Source organism: Antennarius striatus, chromosome 9, assembly GCF_040054535.1.
Source record: "Antennarius striatus isolate MH-2024 chromosome 9, ASM4005453v1, whole genome shotgun sequence".
In the NCBI taxonomy this organism is placed as follows: domain Eukaryota; kingdom Metazoa; phylum Chordata; class Actinopteri; order Lophiiformes; family Antennariidae; genus Antennarius; species Antennarius striatus.
The window spans coordinates 1,978,386-1,991,667 of NC_090784.1; the positions used below are offsets into that span (position 1 = coordinate 1,978,386).

A 13,282-nucleotide genomic window follows, 5' to 3' on the forward strand; every position below is an offset into this window, starting at 1 on the left:
CCTCTAGGTCTGGAACACAGTTCCAATGTATCTTATAAGCCATGAATTTTGTCTTTATCCCACTTTTAAAAAAAATAAAATTGTATGTGCATTTAAGTTGATTTTTCTCCTTTTGCAAGAATACCACTTTTTACACACGAGGTGGTTTAAGTCTCTTTTTTTCAGCCAGGCTGCATATGGCTTCCAAAAAAATCCACCAAAATAATATGTACCAAAAACCCCCAAAACAGATATACTTCCCTTTACCTCTGATTCTAAATTGCTGTAAGAACATTATTGTTATTGTTGAGACTGTAAGAATTAGCAAATTAACATTTTACTAAGTTGTGTCAAGTGGATTTTGACCTCTGTACAGTAAAACAATGCGAGCTGTCGATACAGTGGAGTTTAGAGCCAGTTTAGAGACATAGACAGAGTTTTACTGTCTCATGGCAGGACAGGTATTAACAGTCCATCAGACTTAGCTGAATTTTGATCCTGTCTGTCTGCCTCGGCTCTGAATTTCCTCATCCTTTCCAGTTGTACAGGTTTGTTATGTAATCACAGTCTTAGCATGATTCATTTTTGGTGTACCTGGTGCGGTCAGCCCTGTGGTTTGTCAGTCTGTTCCCTGATCCATGTTAGCCTGTGTCACTGCTGTCTCACTGATAGGTGTGAGCCCCGTAGTGACCCAGCAGAGTTGTTAGGGACAGCGGTTCGTAGTTAGCCTGTGTGTTTCAGTGGAAGACACCTACAACAACCACATATATACTCGGATTTGAGAATTCTATGACTGAAACTCTCCTCAATTTACTCACTCCAGGGAGGGCAGAGGTCACATATATCTCCATCACAGCAGGGTTGAAGTCAGGGACAAACACTTAACAAATTTTATGCTTGTCATTGTGTGTTTTTTACAGTCTTTCAAGGCTGCCTTGCAGTGATAGCTGACATTAGTGGAGTTGATTTTAATGCAGACATGCATAAATATAGAGATGATCATAAAAGCAAACACACCAGGTTAAATTTGTCTCAGAAAAAAAATCTTTGGTAGAAAATTATTTGACATTAAAGTAAGAAATATGGTAAGAATCTAATATGATAAGAACATTTTGTATAGTGCCCTTTATACAAGAAAAGCAAATATTTAGAATCTATACTGCTATATTAAACACATTCAGAAGGTAATCTGGCGCAAAGTACAGACATTATCAAAGCCTGTCTCTGGAAAATGTCACTTAATTAAATGCTAAAGTAAAAAGACTTATTTTAAGTTGAACCAGCAGCAGATGGTTCTAATGTTCTTGACGACAAAGCACAAACAAGTTAGCGATGCAGCTGGGTAGCCTAGCCTGTGTGGGCCTGAGCCTGGAAGGAAAAAGACCTTGAGATCAATTGTAAATGTAAGAGCATCAAGATACTCTGTTACTGTAATGTGGAATAACTTTGGAAATAAGATGTCAAAGTGTGTGTTTAAAGTATGTACTTTCATAGCTAGTGTGAACATAATTACTTTTAAAGTTTTATGTTTGCATCATTCATGATTGAATACATTTGTTTCCGTAATATTTTTGCCTCATGTAATAAAAGTTATCAGTTGAACTCAAATTGCCTGTACAACTCATTTGTTGTCTTGAAATGTGTTGCACAGAGACGTCTTCTTACTGTGGGTATGATTGTGTGTGTTTCATTTTGTGTTGATGTTAACCAGTGTTGTCCTTTCAGACATGAATCTCAGGGTCACAGTTTTATATTTTCAAGCCAATAGTTTGTCTTATCAACACTTACTGAACACTAACACTCTTCGTAACTGGTGAGATTTTGCAGTCGAGGAAACATCTCAGCAGTGACGGTTGTTTGGTTTAACAGCTATAATTTGAAAGAGCACTGTCTAACACATTGCTTTGTCTCCTTGTGATTGGATTGTGCTGGGATGACGTCAGGAGCAGCGCTTCACTAAAAGTGAACATTCTGGGGAACTGCAGGCCTGGAGGCCCTGGATTATGTGTGTTTTTGCGTCAGTGTTTGAGGTGCAATTCAGTTGTGTGTGCGACAACAAAGAAAGAACAAATCAATAAACCTAGAGCCTAGTTGGAACACACTCGTCTCTGCCCCATCAGGACACACCCCGGCCACGGCCTACATACCAGACACCTGCGGGACACACAACTCTGTACTTGTGAGGACTACACACCACACAAAATTCCCTTTGTGTGTCCACTATACCACTATGTGGTACTAGGGAATACACATCCTCGTCCAGTGAACATTGTAAAGACGACACCATGAGGTCTTTGTGAGACTCTTTGTCCTGTAAAACCTGCGTTCTGTGATTAGTCGGTGGTGCTATCACTAGCTGCATTCTGAAATATGAATGTCTTCAGACCAGGGTGTCTTCCGACACTTGAAGTAGCTCTTCTTCTCCCCAGTGCTCAGCTTTCCACAAACTTATATTGAAATCCATTAAAAAGGTCCTGTTTTCTGGCTTCCAAACAACCAATAGTACCACTTAGACTTCCTCATCCATCTATCAGCGGAGCTAACAAAGGCTAGCAGACTGCTAAGCAGGGTTTACCTGAGCCTTCCGCTTCTCTTCATATACTGTGGTCATTAGTTGTGTAACAAATTTTGGTACCCTTGAGTACTGCAACATCTCATTATGTCTCCTGAACATGAGAGTTACAACCCTCTGATTAGCATTTAACTCAGAGCTTGAATAGAGACTAAGTCAAGTCTTGTATGGTACGATATACTGTTTGTCCTGTGACTTTTGAGTCTGGTGTCAGAGCAAGGGTATGCTGTTGAAACAATGACTCATTTAACTATTTTGCCATTTCAATGATAACTTTAGAGCAAAGATGTAAGAGAGTTAACAATAAACCTGAACAATAAACAGTTAAAGTCTGACTGGTAGAGGTAAGAACAGGGAGCTGGTGGCTGTCCTGAAATGACCAGAGGGCAAACAAACATGCACCCAGAGGCTCGGGTCACCTCATCATACCACAAACAACAAGTTCCACAGCCTGACATAACAACTAGCTGTCCCTGGATGACCCCACAGATAGTGGGACAGCTGTAGCAATACCAATAGTAGTAGGTTTTGGACTCAGACGACCCCACAGACACACCAGTGAGTCACTGGAGTTAGGCTGGTCTGACCTCCACAGCTCGTCACCAGACGGGGCGTGTGTTGGAAGAAAGTTTTACACCAACGATATATCCCCTTGTGAAGTCACTGAAGGTTTGTACAGTGTATGGATGTGTAATATGATGAAGCAATTATAATGTGTGGAGTCAGATATAAAGTTCTTAATGTGGGGATCCTGAATAGAGCATGTGGTACTACATCTACAACATAAAGGAGTTCTGCAGTCAAGAGTGTGATAGAATTCAACCACACAATGACATCCTTATCAAAATCTACAATATGCACATCATGGAAATCACACTTTTTAATTAATTTTTTTCTTTTTAATCCATTTCTTGCTGTACTTCCTGTGTGTAGTCACTTCTCTGAAAATGAGAAAATGCTTTTTACATTAAATATTCGTCTGTAAATCACTGGACGTGTCCTCTGATGATAATTTGCGTTTGCCGTCTTTGCTCCAGTTGTGCCACAGCTGGTTCGCTAGTTTACTGGTTTAACATGTATTATCTGTATCTGGTGAGTTTAGATTAAAAAAAACTTTTAATACACAGAACTTCTTTCAATCAATTAAAAATACCCCCCTAACTGTTAATAATACTCACTCTGAGTGTTCCAAACTACACAAAGGAAATCATAAATTATAGATGTTATTTTTTTTGGTCTGGTTTTCATCGGACAGTAATAATGGGAGCCCTAAACACCGTTTGAGGTTCACTCTAGTCTTCTATGCCTCCTTCAAGCAGACGCTTCAACAACAGACACATTTCTGTTGAATTCCTCCTGATACAAACCGGTAGAACCACGAGATACGAGATCCTCAACGGACGGGCTTTTTGAGATACGAGCTGTCGCTCGTGTGTTCTCGTGACTTTTTTGTGTCTTTTCATTCTTTAGCATCGTTTATGTAACTTATGTACTGTATTATTAATTATGCACAGCTAAAATCTGCATGTCTGTTGGTTGATAAAATTATTATTCAAATTATTTTAGTTATTTTTCATGGAGAAATGTTGTGTGACTTACGAGCTCAGTCACGGAATGGATTAAACTCGTATTTCAAGGTACTACCATTCAGTCATTCGTAAAACACACAAGGATCAACAGAAGATTACCACACAAACACAAAGCAACACATCAGTTAGTCCTCTCCTCTCCTCTCCTCTCCTCTCCTCTCCTCTCCTCTCCTCTCCTCTCCTCTCCTCCTTTAATCTGAGTCTCGGGTAAACAGGTAATCCAGGGCAGCCCAGTTCTCTCCCCGACGTGTGTGTTAGTGAGGGCAGCAGCTGTGTGTGTTTGTCCTGTGATAAGAATAGGCAAACTGAGATAAGACTAACTACCTGAGATCTGTTGGACCTCAGACAGGGTGTGTGTTTGTTTACTGTCTGTCTTCTGCTCTCACCAACAAATTCCTTCCCTTCGCCGTCTTGGTGAACTTTTATGAACCTAGACCTCGTTACGTCACGTTTGGTTTTTCTCTGTTTACTTCCCTCTTTGTGGTTTTCTACATTAAACCTTTTCTCTATTCGTCTCTACTGGTTTTGCTGTGTTTACCGACCTTTCTCCTCTGTAATTCTCTTCTTATTCATCTGATCTGTCTCCTACACCTTTATTTTAACTTGTTCATTTTCGAATACAACAACAACAACAACAACAACAAAAAGAAGGTAAGATGTTGTCACTTTTTACCAAAACCGGTCCTCCTCCGATCCCCTTCCCCTCCTCCTTCTCTTTTACATTTTATTCCTTTCCCAGACACACACAAAAAAGCAGCACTTGGCACTTTTGAAATGTAAATAAAGTTTTGTTGTTTCCTTAGCTGTAGCCTCCTCCAGCCGTGTTTATCAGGCAGACTTCAAAGTGGCACGCTGACATGTGGTTCTATCTCTCCCCTGCTCTGTGAAATAGGGTCACAGGCTTTCAGAAAAACTTTCCCTTTCATGTTAGAACCTAGTGGGTGAGAGGAACTAAAGGGGGCCATGCCAGCCAACCAGCCACCCACTGCTCACCAAACTGAGGCGAATGGCAGCTCGTCCTCTGCTGTGTACGTGGGTGTGTGCATGGGCGGATGTGGATCACAGTTTTTTTCTGGTGCACTTCTCTCAACTGGTCATAGCAGGCCAGCTTTTAGCCTGCATGTGTTTCCTTTGGACGCATAATGCAAGTGTTTTAGGTATTTCTGTCTAATTTTATTCACTCTCTCTATGTTTGTGTTCTTCTCTCCTTCCTCACAGTCAGGAAAGCTGTTGTGCCAAACGCCTCAGCAGTTTCTGCTGAGCTGAGGACTGCAGCAACAAGACTAAAGGTATAAAAGAGGAAAGAGAGGACGGGAGGAGAAAGAAAAACGCCGGAACTAGCCAACAAAAGAGCCCGGAGAAACGGATGAGACAGCATGTTGATTCGAGCAGATTTTTGGAAACAAACCTGACTGCAGAGAGGCAGAGGCTGACAAACTGAGACAAACAGAGAGGAGGTTTTCACCTGGAGCCACACAGCTTGAAAAATTGAGCAACAACAAATATTTAGGTGTACTGGCCATGACTGTAGGCCTTCTGCTTGGAGGATAGAGTACAGAGCACCGCAGCTTCCGTAAACTCCATCCATCCTCCTCTGGCCACTCACTCATCTGTACCACTGCTGTTAAAGGACATCTAAACCATCAGACGTCTAACTGCCCAGCGAGTCGTGAAAGACGACGTCCAGAGAGAGTTCAGCACGCGGCGTGCTTTGGTTCCACTGTTGATGGGCTGTTGATGAAGAAAGATGGCAGTAAGGCTGGCAGCCGTCGTCACCCCTTCCTCTCGGCCACCCTCCCACCCCCCAGCGGCTGCGGCTCGGACCGGTTGAGGGTTGACTACTGGCATCCACTGCAACATCGGTAGCAACTGGCACAGAGAGGGAAGGAGCAGTATGCAGGAAACTGACTTACCAGCCACAAATGCCTTTAAAGGTAAACAGTGTGTGTGTGTGTGTGTGTGTGTGTGTGTGTGTGTGTGTGTGTGTGTGTGTGTGTGTGTGTGTGTGTGTGTATGGATGTAAGGATGTATGGATGATGGATGGATGATGGATGGATGATGGATGGATAATGGATGGATGGATCATTGATGGATGGATGATGGATGGATGATGGATGGATGATGGATAATGGATGGATGGATAGATTGATGATTGACGGATAATGGATGGATGGATAGATGATTGATGGATGGATGGATGAATGATGAATGATGATGGATGGATGGATGGATGATGAATGATGGATGGATGATGAATTGATGGTTAATGGATTGATGGATGGATGGATGGATGGATGGATGATGGATAGATGGATGGATGGATGGATGGATAGATGGATGGATGGATGACGGATGGATGGATTCTGTAGTGTGGTGTTTCATCATGTGTAACCAGTGCAGTGCTGAAGCACGTCCACTATGACCAGGCTGTGTTTGTACTTCCCTCCTCCATACAGGTGAAAACACCAGTTTTAGTGAATTAGAGCTGGACAGACTTTAGAGAAACAAGAGGAAAGGAGTTTTTTTGAACTATTTATTATTTTAACAGTCTAACAAATGTTCCATCATTAGCTGGTCATGTGGCAGCTAGCTCATTAGCAGCAGCAGCTGGTGGATGTGAACAGTAGCTGGAATGTCCCACTTCAACCCACACACACCCACACAGGTGCCCCTACTCTAACAGATAGGGTATCCCACCCACACAGGTGCCCCTACTCTAACAGATAGGGTATCCCACCCATGCAGGTGTGCCTGGAGGTCAGTGGGATGTTAACCGTATGGTCCTGTGTTCATGAAGTCACCACACTAATGGTGTCGCATCATCAATAACACAAACCAGCTTATTTTAGCACTTTTAACACTTATTTTAGTACATGATTATACATCCTCCAATTTATTATTACAAAACACTGATCAGTGGTCCCCAACCCCTGGTTCGTGGACCGGTACCGGTCCGTGGGTCAATTGTTACCGAGTCACACAGAAAGAATACAGAACTTACATTATTTTCGTTTTATTTATCTGATTCTGAACGGATTCTTGCTTCGGTCACATGACTACCTTCTTAAACGGACCGCTCCAGCCGGTAAAATAGAATACATTCGATATTATAAAACATATTGTAAAAAATATTGTACTGAATATAAATTAAATTCCTCTAAATTGTTACTCCAAAGCTAGCAAAACAAACAAAATCAGACGTCACAATCTTACGAGGACGCTGCTAATAGGGTAGCGTACACATATGCCTTTATGATTATATTTATAAAAAACTGTTTTTATGCTGGTCGTATTGTTTTATTTTGTTGTATTCATTCGCCACACCTTAAAGGACGGTTCGTGAAAATATACTGTGACGTTAAAGCGTTCCGTGGAGAAAAACAGGTTGGGGACCAGGGAGCTAAGTCACATTTATCATATTGTTACTTATTTCCTTTTTATATCAATGTTTATTATTAAAGACAAATAAATGATTTTGAAGAAAATGAAATGAAAATGACAGATATTTCAAGCACAGCCGCATTTGGGGGACGGGGTGCTCCCCATCATTCATCTGCACCGTTACTCAAGCCAAATATCCAGTAGTAGAGGGTTACGTGTGACATGGAAAGCGATCGCTGTCGGATCAAGAAATAATTCATGTTGTGTTGTTAGACGTTTAGACAGGAAGTCACAGAAATGTATTAACATCAAGCATGACCCACAGCGATCTGCTGCTTAGTCACGTATTAAGATGAGGATGACTCCACTTTTTGATGAAGGATCAGCATTACAGAGAACAAATAAAGCAGAATGAAAAACTACATTTCCATGTCACACACCGTTGCCTTAGTTCTTACCAAATGTTTAATTTTCAGTTTTTAATTTTTCTTTTGTATTTTTTTCTGCTCTGGAAACTGAAGTAACTGGCTGGCATGCAGACATGAATAGAAAGAAGCCATCTTTGGTGTTATTTGTAACACCTGTTGTTTTTTACTATGAGTCTATTGTGATGCAGGCCTGCAGCAACAGAGAGCCCTGATCTCACTCCTACTTTAAGACAACGCTCTGTTACGCTACTGTCTGGAGTTATGCTAATTAGACCTCTGATCATTCTGGAGGTGGGCGGAGCTGCACAGGAACAATGTGATAGGGATCACCAAAAAGTCACCCAATAGGAACACTGGGCCTCAACAGCTGAGCGGTAACAGGGACGGTAGAACCTCAAGATATGAGCTGCTCAGCATACGATTTTTAGGTACGATCCGTTGCTCTGTCCAGGTGTGGATGTGGTGTGTTGTTGCGCTGTATGATGAACCACATTGTGTATATTTGGAAGTTTTGGGTAGAGGAAGCATTTGATTTTATTTTGAAGAGAGAACAAATACTACTTCCGCTGTAAATGTCGAAGAAGAAGCTGGTAAACCTGGAGAAGATGTCCACTGGATGAAATAAAGCCCCACAGGCCAAAATCAGAATCAGAACCTCTACACATCAACAAACAACAACAAGAGGGGGAGACGAGTGTTGGAGCTGCGTGAACGTGGCTGTGCTGCCCCCGCGGGGGTTGTGGCAGGAAGGGGAACTACAGGACAATCGTCTACATGGTGGCGAGTGTTTGTTCGTATCTCCGATTGTTTGTCAGTTGAATGATTGTTGAGGAAGATGAATGAAGTTGAGGGCTAGAGTACCTGTAATTAATTATACACAGGTAAAGTCTGAGTGTCTATTGGTTGATAAAAATATTTTTTGTTTTCAATAAATTTAAAGCCTTTTTTTAGAAGGCTGGAACGGGTTAGAATGATTTTAGGTGTTTCAAATGGGGGAAAATTGTTACAAGTTGTTTGACTTACGAGCTCTGTGATGGAACAATAAGATAATATTTTATTAATTATTGACGGGATTGTCCTCCTGTAGGAACTAAATTATGTAGGAACCAATGTTGGTCGGGTTAGGTTTCTGCCAGGAAGCATTAATTGAACTCTGAACTCTGAATGTTTTGCCATTGAATGTTCACTATTGGTGGAGTTAAATGAGAAACTTATTGGAAATAAAACAGAGTAACCAAAAATAAAAGTTTGTGTCTGACTTTTGATGATGAGGAAGTGCTTCAGCGCGTCGTTCATCTCAGTGGATTAAAGCTGGGTTCTTTTATGTTCTGTAATTGTCTCTGGTCAGTCTTTGGGAGGACTACTTTAGTATTTAGAGAACAAATGACATTTAATTGACCTCAAATGGAGATTATAGATTGCAATTTTACAATTCAGTTAAGAACAACCTCTCAGAACCAATGGCGTTGGTAGGTTGAAGACTACCTGTTCTCCAGTAGCATAGTGTATCCTCCACTCACTACTGATTTACTCACATCTCAGTTGCAACCAAGCATGGATTAGTTGACAGAAGCTCCATCCTAACCTGGAGGTGATCTCTGGGACACACGTCTCACTCTATGATAACAGCCTTGATGGACTGACTGAGTCACTGACAGATTGGTTTATAACTTCGCTGCACTCTCATCTATCCTCTGGATTTATTAACAAGAACATGGAGCCGTGTGGTGCTGGCATGCAGTGTTTGTGCTGTGTGGTTAAGAATATGATTAATGCACTTCAAATCTTGACGGACGCACTAGCTTATCTGTGGATATGTGTATGCATCCTGCCGGTACTGTTAGCGTGGTCAACTGCTGCAGATGTGGGAAACTCACTCCAGAGCCGACCTTCCCACTGCTCACAAAGCATGCATATTACATAATTCATCAGCAGAGTGTGTGTAAGTGTGTCTGTGTGAGTTATTGATGGTAAGTCTACACTGAGAGGTTGTAGAGGGAAATGAAGTCATTGAGCGGTAGTAAACAAACACGCCGACATTCAGATCTAGGTAGACACCAGTGGTCAATAGCTTCAAGGCTAATGTAAAGTTTTGTTTACTGCACAGGATTCATATTATGGAAAACACACACACACACACACACACACACACACACACACACACACACACACACACACACACACACACACACACACACACACACACACACACACACACACACACACATACACACATTTGGCCTTCTACTTAGCCCAGTTTGGGTGTTTGTTTCCATCTGCATGTTCAGTGTGTTTAAATCTACACTCATTTCCATGGTGATGTTTTTCTTGTAAGTATTTTATTCTCAGGTGTTGTATTGGAGGAAGATGGTGTTGAGCTGTGGATCCATTACCATCACTGGAAAGTAACTTTTCGCGCCCATTACACCCTTTCCTCTCCTCTCACTTTCTAATCCTCGGTGCTGTTTTTCCCTTGTTCGCTCCATCCTTGGACCTCATCATTATTTTTTTTTTGTCTTATTCTTTCTGCAAATCTCCCACTCACATTTCTGTTTTCTTTTTTTCATTTTCTTTCCTTTTTCTTCAGTTTTCATCATTCTTTTATAGAGTTTTTCACCTCTCCTTTTCATACCCAAGGTCTTTCTTGCTGCTTTGGCTCAGCAGCCAGTGGTCGTCCGCCAATCTGAAGGCTGGTGGTTCAATCTATGGCCCCTGCACTCAACGTGTTTCAGTGTCCTTGGGCAAAATATTGTACTTCACATCACTCCCAGTGGCTCTTCTATCAGCATGGCCCTTAATGACTGGTTATCTCAGAGTAGTTGGTAGCTTACATTGCAGTCTGTGCCAGCAGCATACGGAATATAAATTGGTGAATGAAAACTTATTCTAATTCTAAAACATTGAGTCCCACCATTAGGGGAAAAGCACTTTAAATATAATATTTAGCTTTTTGAAATGACATAAAAAGTAAAATATCAAGCTTCCACAGCGTGATGAACAAAACAAGACCTGTAAAAAGATTAGGTTATAGTAATCTGGGCAAAACATCAGAACCAAGAACCAGAACAGATTGCTCTTCTGAATGTTGGGAGGGGGTGACATCGGGTTGGTTTGGTGCGGTCAGTAAATAGCTTGTTGAGTGTCTGGTTGCAGAGGTCCTCCATGAAGGCGGTGCCATTCTGGTGAAGTGCTGAACAATTTTCTGGACCGTGTGAAGCAGCTGTCTAGCTCTCCTTGGTGGTTTAAGGAATCCACATTGGGTCCTGAAGATGTGGACTTATTATCCAGAAAATCTGATGAGACAGCTTTCTCTCATTTGCAAAGGCCCCACCGCCCTGACAGCTGGTACTGAGACATAATACTTGTGAGTCCCTCTAAATGCTCCTCTACCTCCTCTCTCATCGTTATGTCCTGTCCATTTCCACGACCGGCACCTTTTCTCGCTCTGCTTCTTCCTCTGTGGTCACCTTTTTCTGTCCATCTCCATTTATCTCCCTCTGTCATCGCGTCCTCCTCCCTACTCTGCTCTGTCTGACACTGTGTGGTCTCCTACCGCAGTCAATCCATATTGAGCTGTACTAATGTGGAGCCCTCACACATCCATAAAGTGACTGACAGCTCAGGGTTATTAGATGAGAACCTCCTGCTCCTCTGCCTGTCGTCACCGGGGACTGAGTCCTTCGCCACAGCAAATATCTGCCTGCTACCGCTGCACTGCAATGTGCACCAGTGAAATTATACATCAATTTAATCCACTAACAAGCATAAATCTAAGATTGTTTTTTGAATTTGTCTGATGAACAGAGTTGCCATCATTTAACTAATATCATATAAGTAAGTTTAATTCCAGGTGATCATTAATAAGCAGTCATGCAGTGGACCAGAATCAGCTCTTCATTACACAGAAGTGCCTGAACCTCAAACAAACGGGGGTCCTTTTATTGACTTTTTGGCTGTTGAAGATAGTAAGACGCAAAATGTTAAATATAACACCCCACCGCTGACGCACAATATTAGTCCACAGAGAGCAAAGAGCAAATTCCGTAGTTGTTTCAGCTAAATGTGCCATACTTAATTTGTATTTCAGTTACAGTCATTTAGACCCCAAACTGTTTGATAATCTGTTGGAACTGTTGGCTTGTTTCTAACAAAGTAAGACATAGAACCCTTCTGTACAGTCCAGCTTAGTTTTTGACTACGTTTAGCCACTATATTGCCATGTTTCAACCCACCACCAATTTTTAGTGGTTCTATTAACATATAAAGACATATGTCCACTTTCTCCCACCATGCAACAATGAGGATAAAACATCCTACAGGATGTTCTTGCCATCTGATTTTGATTTTCTAAATTCCCTTTTCTTAGCTGTTGATTTCCAGACATGGAACACACAGCTTTAGTTTGTTCAGTCACGATGAACGTATGATCCTGTTGAAGGTTCTGCCCAAACATGCATCAAGTGTGGTTGCACCCTAAATGCGCAGCTTTTTGATTTGACCAGTTAGTTAGCAGTGTTTCATCTCTTTAGATAAAGGGGCAAGAACAAACATTAAAAAAAGAAAAAGGCGTTTTCCAAATCTTAGGAAAGTATCCCTGGTATTGATCACGCTCCACTGGATCTGACATTCTCCAAAATATGAGAGTATCTTTCATAGGAGTCCTGGTTTACTCTGCACTTTTATTATCCATTCACATTAGCGTGAGATATGGGATGGATGGGAATGGTTTTTGTCTGAAGCAGCTATCGATGCTTCACCAGATGATACACATGTTAACCGTGTCAGGTAGGTGACGCTTGTCACTTGGGATGATTCTAGACTGAAGGTCGACCATTGGTACACTTGATGTGTCCCATCCTGATGGGACCTGCTGAGGAGGTGTAGGTGGTGCTGTTGTGTTGTGTTACCTCCACATGACGGTGGCTGTAATTTAATCCCTGGGTTGTAAACCAGGCCTTTTGTCTCGTCTACCCAATCCTCACTGTGTCGGACAGATGATTGAACAAACTGGATGATGACAGATAACGACATCTGAAAATGATTAATACCAATTCCTGAGTACGATCTGCGTTTATCGCTGCCTCCCCGGTGCAGCAGTGACACATCAATTTGGTTGAATGTTCCTTTAAGCAGGCTGGTTGTGTTTAGCTGAGCAGGCAGCCAGCATCGCTGCCTATCTGCTCCGGTTCAGTTCCTGATATGATGTCTGAGGTTACTGAGTTTAAGACGTTATTTTGGCTCTGCCTGTCGGCGCTGCCTGGCCGCTGAGATCCCCCACTAGGTTGGCAAGGTAGCGTGTGGGTGTGTGCACGCCAGCATGTGTGTGCACAGTT

At 42.0% G+C, this 13,282-nt stretch overlaps 1 protein-coding gene across 3 annotated transcripts in view; it reads left to right on the forward strand.

The window, feature by feature from the left end:
• The window catches only part of LOC137601085 (low-density lipoprotein receptor class A domain-containing protein 4-like), a 185,368-nt gene that overhangs the window by 64,539 nt on the left and 107,547 nt on the right, over nucleotides 1–13,282 (forward strand). The window contains exons 1-2 of one of the 3 annotated variants that reach the window (XM_068323087.1): nucleotides 4,646–4,791; nucleotides 5,359–6,074. In XM_068323087.1, coding sequence (XP_068179188.1) covers nucleotides 6,035–6,074 — 40 coding nt within the window. In that variant the 5' untranslated portion in view covers nucleotides 4,646–4,791; nucleotides 5,359–6,034. Of the gene's footprint in view, nucleotides 1–4,645; nucleotides 4,792–5,084; nucleotides 5,169–5,358; nucleotides 6,075–13,282 lie in introns of those variants that run through there. The other 2 variants (XM_068323088.1, XM_068323085.1) reach the window with 2 other exon arrangements.